The following is an 8,327-nucleotide window of genomic DNA, read 5'->3' on the forward strand; positions in this document are numbered from 1 at the left end:
AACTATCTGTATTATATAACGTTATACATGTTTTAATGCTGTCAGCATTACATCATATTTAATAGCGGTAGCAGGCAATGGATCTGGGTGGTCACTGGTAGGCCCCTTCCCCCAACAAAGTGGATGCTACAAATGTATGTGTCTTTTGTCACACTCGTTTCATCAAATGCAAGTCTACTGCATGCCTTTACTCATCGTCGACATTTCTCTAGCTCTCTGTGGCGCCAAGGATTTATAAGTGAGAAGGATTCGTGTCTGTCTCTTTACATTACTAAAAACCACGCGAGACGCCTATGAACCGGGAATAAAAACCGTTTTTCTCAACAAATACTTGTCTTATCGAGTCAAACGAAACACCATTGTAAAGTTTATTAAATTTCACGACGTTTATAACTTGCTTTAAAGACGGAATGTTTAGGGGATATGTCTTAAATTTTCGTTAAAAAAATCGACAGCTCATGAAATGACAGCACCGCTTCAGAAAGTAAGACGGTAACCCTCGCACCCGCAAGCTACATCAAAGGCTGCGCCGGCGGATATCAAAGGAAAATCAGTTGTCGCCCAACGTCACGGTCAGTGCACAAACACAAAAGCGCCTGCCTTGGACTTCCCCAAAACCCAGTGTGACTTATACTTCTCATATACGTCCTTGGTGGCGTTGAGGAAATCGAATAAAAAAAACATCACACATTGACTGTCGATCCGGGTACCTCGAGTCGCTACTGCATGTTCCGTATGCACAGTGCTTCGTAGCTCCCTTCTTTACTGCACTTTCTTCCGTTTTTCCCATGTTGTTACCCAATCAGCTGGCGATCATGTTTACATCCGTGGTATTCAGAGCATATCCGAACCGTGTCCGAAAATATGGTGGAGAGCGCGGTGCACTGTGGGATATGAATCTTTTTATAGTGAAGGCCGCTTAATAATAAAATATCGCTTACGATATTGAGAAGTCGGATTTAATACAGAATTTATACCACGTGCGGTATAAATAAATCAACAGCTGCAATGTTTAGTTTAATAACATCAAACTTATGTTTGTTGCGGTGGAATATTTTCTCCTGTACTGTCTGTTGTTATAGTTTATTATCTCTGTTAGACAAGACAAATTGCATTTGCAACAGAAGTCAGCCTTCAAAGACGCGAAGACGCAGGTAAGTGATTGGTTTGCTTTGAAGCTAAATTGTTGAATAAATATTAAGCACAGTGGAATGTTCTGACCATACATAAAATTTAAGTGTTTACTATAGATTTTTTTTGTGTAATTGTTTTGTTTATTTATATATATAAAAGTGGCCATTAACATATTGATACATTAATAAAAAGGCAATGTATTAAATGTGATATATTGTTTTTTTATCAAAAAAATTATTTTTATTTCTTAATTTCGCTAAATTTGCATAATTAATATCTCCTTTGAAATTTCGTATTAAGATTAGCGGATTATAGATACAAGTTTTTAAATCTGTATAAAATTGTTCTTTCAGTATTTTGATTAATATGTCAGTGAAAGAAGATTCCTTTTAATGCAAAAATAGGTTTTGATGGCGTATTTTTAAACGCCATTTTCTCTACAAAGACACCCGTTCGCTTTAAAATGTCATCATGGCCGGGCCACTGCATGACAGAATATTTTTCCATGGAATTTTAAAAACAACTTATATATGATTATGCATAATCTGATTGACGAATGACGCATGCATGCCAGTAAGCACACCACCTCTTCGGTCCTTAGCAACACATTCCCGCTATTTATTTGGGACGTAGTGATGAATATTTAAAAAACAGGCCATTTCATTTCCCCAAGATAGCCGTGAATCGTGAACGAATATCATCACCTAAACATCATAAGGTAAACACACAGATGAAACAGATTTGTTCGATAAAATGTGGTTTACCAGAAAACAAAATGTATATTGTAATCTAACGTACACGTTTCTAACTAAAGTTTTTGAATTATTTCAAAAGATTTTAAGAGATGATAATTTTGACCATATATATAGATCAAAAGCTGAAATGAATATTCCATCAACTTCTTATCGTTTTATTCAATCTATATATTGATAGATCAAATTATCATCTCATCAATGGAATTTAATACTCGAAGGCATATGTTCCAAAACATACAAAATGTATAACATGCTTTAGGAAATTGCTTTCCGTCCATGAAAAGCTACAGGCAAGTTTGGTATGCATAATGCAATGATCATTCGAACATCCCGATAAAAATTAATATCGTAAATGGGTCAGTTATATGTTGGCAACTACAGTAAAGTCCCGATATATCGCCAACTTCTGTTTTCCTAGATTTTGGCGATATATCGAGTTTGGCGGTATATCGGATTTGTCGTTGAAATCTTAATTATGCCTAAACTTAGTCATCTTCAGTGTCGTGCTGAAACAGACTTTTTAGGCGGATTTGGAGGTATAACGGATGTTTTTGTATGGAGGGAAATCCATTCTGAATAAATTCATGTCGATAAGCGGGTTTGGCGGTAAAACGAGTGGCGATATAACGCGTTTTTACTGTATTTAAAAACGGTTATGAACAATCTGCCCATCTTTCCATTAAGATTCATTCTCTAATGGTAGTTAACTAATCTACTAGTATTAACGTTGCTATAAAAATCAGGCATATAAAAGAAAAATAATCTCGCCTAACCATTTTTAGATCTTAGATGATGTATATGAGACCGCGTTTGAACGAATGAAATGGTCTTATCTACCACATCCCCCTTATATAGTTTCATTATATGAAAATTAAAATTTAGCGTCATTAAATTTTGGCGATCTGGCTATAAGAGTTTAATGTAATATTCAATCATTTCGTAATATTTTATAGGTCAAATTCTACGACATCCCCCATATATAGTTTTATTATGAGAAAATAAAATTTAGCCTCTTTAAATTTTGGCGATCTGGCTATCAGAGTTTAATTTAATATTCAATCATTTCGTAATATTTTATGGGTCAAATTCTACGACATCCCCCTTATATAGTTTTATTATGAGAAAATAAAATTTAGCGTCATCAAATTTTGGAGAACTGGCTATAAGAGTATAATGTATTATTCAATCATTTCGTAATATTTTCTAAGTCAAAGTTCGCGATCAAAGTTCTATCCCATGAACATATTATTAAAAATAACCTTTTTTCTGCCAGGACTGACTTCAGTCATACGGACGGACCTATGTTTAATTTTTCAGTTTTAATGGACGTCTTCTACGGTAATCATATACATCATACAGCATTTTGACTGACTGCATTTCTAACATAATATCTATAGAAAAATGGCAGATGAGCAGAAACAAAAATTGGTGGCAGGATTGGAGTCAAGCCCAAAGTATATACCTGTTTCATACAAATACGACGAAATCGGATCAAGACTTCAAAAGGAGAGTTGCGAGCATAATCATGATTACTATATAACTGCAAGTGAGCTGTCGATTCTACAACACAATGTCCAGGTACGTGGAGCATTCAAATGACTTATTTCGTTTTGTATTAATGATTTAAACAACTTAAAACATGTAGGAGATAAAGTTATGCTCTCCCAGGTTGCAGAGTATGCATAATGCTTCATGACCGTACATGTATATGGTATACTTTGTATGAGATACGAATTCCTTTTTGATAAATTAAGGATGTCCCTTGTTTCTTGATATATAAATAGGTTCTCACTCGCGAAAAATATCAAAGCTGTCATTTCAAATGAAATATAACTGACATCATCCAGAAACAAGGAATAATCTGTTCCTTAAATCTTAATATCTTTGTTCTAGATATAAACTTGGTCAACTGATATTAGTAAATGTATTTCAATCAGTCGCTGTTTTCTCGCTTACACATTTAGTTCACTCATTGGGCACACATTTCGTTAACAAATAACATAAAATAATCTAATGTAACGCATTTGTGCTCCAACAGTTATACATGAAAGGTTAATAGGATTTGTTTATTTGTTTGTTTGTGTGATTAATTAACGTCCTATTAACAGCTATGGTCATATAAGGACGGCCTCCCATGTATGCGGTGTGTTGTGGGTATGTTGTGTGAGGTGAATGTTTTGGGAGACTGCGGTATATTCATGTTGTGTCTTCTTGTATAGTGGAACTGTTGCCATTTTTATAGTGCTATATCACTGAAGCATGCCGCCGAAGACACCAAGCAACACACCTCACCCGATCACATTATACTGACAACGGGCGAACCAGTCGTCCAACTCCCTGTATGCTAAGGGCTAAGCAGGAGCAGAAACTACCACTTTTATAGACTTTGGTGTGTCTCGGCCAGGTGACAGAACCCAGAGCCTTTCTCACAGGGGCTAACGCTCAACTCAAGACCAAAAATGAGGCGGTGCCAAGGGAGGCGTTAGGAAAGATAAAGTCAGTTAGGAAGAAGAGAAAAAAAATCCTAAATTTAGTCGCCTTTTACGATCATGCAATAGGGACAGCAGTTACAATTCTAACGCCATACCTGCAGGAAAGATACACGTAATACTTTTGATTATTTAAAATAGGCTATGCCACTAAAACAATTGTGTTCTGATTGGTCAATATTACGTGGAAATATCAAAATTGATATTTTCACTCGGGTGAAAAATACCATGTTTTATTATTTCACTCTCCAGAAGTAATAAAACAGAATAGTTGCAAATGTAAAAATGTTGCAAGGATACGAATATTTTTGGTAACATGTGGATTTCAACCTATATTCTATTGGTATAGCTCTAGAATTAAAATTCATTTACCGCCCATCAATTTTTTTTATTCACATTATCCTATACTTGTGAGAATCAACTTGGGTAGATGATATATAATAAAACAACTGTGAACCGTCTGTTTTCAATGTTACAGGATATCATCCCGGATGTTCCCAATGATTTGACCTTGGTTGACCTTGGTAGCGGAGACTGCTCTAAAACGCGGTTTGTTATAAAAGAATTGCTTAAAAGACAAAAGACGCTAATGTATTATCCCTTGGACATTTCAGGGGGTAATTATTCTTTTTTTTAATTCTATTTCAACCTTTTAATTTGATTTTTGTGTTGTATTTAATGTTTTAAAAGAGTTGTAATTTAGATGTATCTTGCTTTTATTTTATTTTCAATGCTGTTCAAGGCACGCTGATCCTGGAATTTATATTCCGACCATCCAGTATGACTGACCAGTTTTCATCTGATATTCGTGCTAAAGCGTAAATTATAATGCTTAGTTATGAGAAAAACCTTAGCATATAAATTTGATAACATAATATCTAGTTACGATGTGAATATGCGAAATGAAGTGGTGTCTTGAACTTTCAGAAACAATTAATTTAAGAGTTTGTGATTATTCACCGCGTCAAGTTGTGAAAGCTCCCATCCTTTAACTATGATTATATTGTGTATTGCGCATGTGTAAGGTTTAGATGCCGCCTATGTTGAAAGTATCCAGAATACGTTTAACCTGAGTTTGTTTCGGCAGAGTTTCTAATAAAAGCAGCAAAATCCTTAAAAGACGATTTTGGCGACTTGCTTGAAGTTCATCCAATTGCGTCGGATTTCATTCAAGGAATGGAACAATTGAAGTAGGTTTGCATATTACAGATGAGAGATTATGATTTTACTATTTTTCAATTATATCCTCGTGTTTAATAATTAATGGTATATATATATATTATTAACCTTTGTACCCATATAAATAAATATAATGTAATCGGTACTATGTCAGATCCTCATCATAACCTAATAAGGTCATTGATCCGAATTAGTTTTAAGTTTTAGAACTTCATTCATAAAATCAATATTTCTCAATATAGTTGACAAAGTAGTACTAGTATAGGTTATGCGATCTTATATTGTATATGAAAAGCATTAAACATCAAATAATACCATTGTTTAGGACTCATGCGTGACTTAGCCAACACTATCGGTATTTGTACGTCTTAGGACGAATGCTAATTTTAAAGCACTAGGAAATGTGCTGAGATTTTTAGGAGACTTGTGAAAATATCAGTTTTTTGAATATTCATTTAAAATTATATTTTCTTCTTACGGAATACAAAGGAAATTGTCAATATATGGCTTTACTATTTAGCCAACATGGATTTATGTCCAAACACTGAACGTAAATCATTTTTTTAACTCAGGCTTTCTTCCATGTACTCAAATTGCAATATTTCATAATTGGACGTAACTAAAATTAACAGAACATTGTTTTATTTTTGTAGACGGATCAAAGGTGTAAAACTGGTCCTTTGGATAGGAGGTATTTTTGCTCTCCCCTATGAGGACCAAATAAGTAAACTAAAGCTTTTCTCAACCATAATGACAGGTATGTATGCTTATCATAATAATAATGGGGAAGAGTACAAAAAAAATCTTCGTCGATGGGTAGAAATGCTTTTGTCTACCAAGAAGGCAAGTGGTTAGAAATGCATTGTTTTTTCTTCAGAATGATACGTTTTAGGTACATGTATGTATGCTTATCATAAATAAAGATGGGAGATTAGTACAACAAACTTCGGCAATAGGGTAAAGACGGTTTTGTGTTCCAATAAGGAATGTGGTTAGACATGCCTGGTGTTTTCTTTAGATAAATAATGGTTTATATTCTATGTTTGTCCATAATTAAATCCATGATCGATTGTTTCAGATACCTATGTTAGCAAAATGAAAATGTGTGTTGTTTTTTTTTTTTTTTTTTTTTTTTTTTGAATTGTTAAATTATTGTGTAATATTTACAGATCAATGCCGCCTGGTATTTACAGCTGATATTACCCAGAATAGAATGGATATCCTAAAGGCATACAATGATAATACAGGTATTTCTGTTTTGGATGTTAATATTAAAATCATTCGAAATATTGCACTTAATAATTAGGTTTTGATGACAACATATATTTTGATAATATTAAAATCTTACCAAAATGATTCAGGTCAAGTTTAATGCAGTTCCTAGTTGACTTTGTTGAATTTTTCCTAAGACGTACATATACAAATAATGAAAGTTATTTCGGACACAATGATACACGCATGCTGTTTATACGTTTAATGGCAGACCCTTAGAAGATTTGTCTTCATATCATGAAAGATATTTTTACTTCCTTTTGTAAAGTTGAATTGAATTGTATGGAGATTAGTCTTTCAGTTGACAAAATTCACAGAAACAAACTATTTTCATTATAGTCAGTCAAAGTTTAACAAAAGAAAACAGCTTTGTACAAGATCATTTATAAATGCGTTTTTTACAATATGTTTTGTTTGATTGAAATTAAAAAATTGGCACAATTAGGCGTTAATTTCGATTAGACATCGTTTGATAAGTGACCTTGGAATTCATAGAATAAAACGGCTGGTGGGTTTAGCCGTCTGCACATAAATCGAGAGATCCAGACATCAACTTTAAACCCTGAGCTTGAAGGGTCGATAACATAACAATCAAATTATGTTGACTTCTAATTTTCATGATGAAAATTACAAATACATCTACAAAGATATGACAACCTCTAGCTCTGTAGCTTACTGTGGGGCACGGCTGATAGTCTTTTATATTACAGTCAAGTGAGCTCCAATTTTAAAACTAGATATACAAAGTTCAATTTGACATTTAACCTTTTCAATTACAAAACAATCACCAAACAAAAAGACAGATTGTTAACATTTCGCATATGTATTTTTCTTTTTCATTTTTGATATTTTTTATTTTGTTAGACCATCATTATATTATCATAGCAATTGTCTTTCATTACCAAGGTCTTAAACGAAGAAGTAATCTGAACGGGATTACTAGACTGAAAAGGGAGGAAGGCAGTATGATCGACCTAGACAAGTTCTCGTATCACTTGGATTTCGTACACAACACAAATCCCGAATCCATGAGTTACGTATTATCCTACATCGAGGCTAATGATGATGTTCAGTTCCCGATACGTAAGTCTGGGTTTATTAAAGACTTGATAGAATGGACGTGTGTTATTTAGGATATGAGGACTTATTCGGTTTTGTCATTTCTTTACCGGTTTATAGAGTTTCTTAATCATATTAAAATGAATCAAATTGTCTTTAATAATGCACTACAAACTTAATTTTACAGCTGGTTTGGGTAAAGACTTGGTGATGAAAAAGGGAGAACGCCTCTACCTTCACGAAGGCATTGGACTCAGCTGTAAATATACACTGGAACAGCTACACACCATTGTACAGAAAGCTGGACTGCGATTGGCTGGAACTTTGATAGACAAGGAGAAACATGTCGCTTTTTGCTCATGTGTAACTGGTTAAAAGCGTAGGGTTTCTCCGGCCAACAATGCAAAAGTAATTGCAACATCAACATTCAGATTCTATT

The 8,327-nt window shown here is 33.9% G+C and overlaps 1 protein-coding gene and 1 pseudogene across 2 annotated transcripts; one reads left to right on the forward strand and one right to left on the reverse strand.

Annotated features, from left to right (window-relative positions):
• Window positions 1-21: 21 nt before the first annotated feature.
• On the reverse strand, window positions 22-804 carry LOC138316611 (uncharacterized; annotated as a pseudogene).
• Window positions 805-917: 113 nt separating this feature from the next.
• Window positions 918-7,633, forward strand: LOC138316975 (histidine N-alpha-methyltransferase-like). 2 transcript variants are annotated; one of them, XM_069258611.1, is made up of 6 exons: window positions 918-1,154; window positions 3,287-3,467; window positions 4,857-4,995; window positions 5,466-5,568; window positions 6,211-6,314; window positions 6,727-7,633. In XM_069258611.1, the coding sequence occupies exons 1-6, from the start codon at window positions 1,009-1,011 to the stop codon at window positions 6,861-6,863; spliced, it is 810 nt and encodes a 269-aa protein (XP_069114712.1). In that variant the 5' UTR covers window positions 918-1,008; the 3' UTR covers window positions 6,864-7,633. The 2 variants fall into 2 exon arrangements, with proteins under 2 accessions (XP_069114712.1, XP_069114713.1); XM_069258612.1 differs by having other exon boundaries at window positions 956-1,154; window positions 3,207-3,467.
• The last annotated feature ends 694 nt before the right edge of the window (window positions 7,634-8,327 follow it).

This window comes from Argopecten irradians, chromosome 2, assembly GCF_041381155.1.
Source record: "Argopecten irradians isolate NY chromosome 2, Ai_NY, whole genome shotgun sequence".
Lineage (NCBI taxonomy): Eukaryota > Metazoa > Mollusca > Bivalvia > Pectinida > Pectinidae > Argopecten > Argopecten irradians.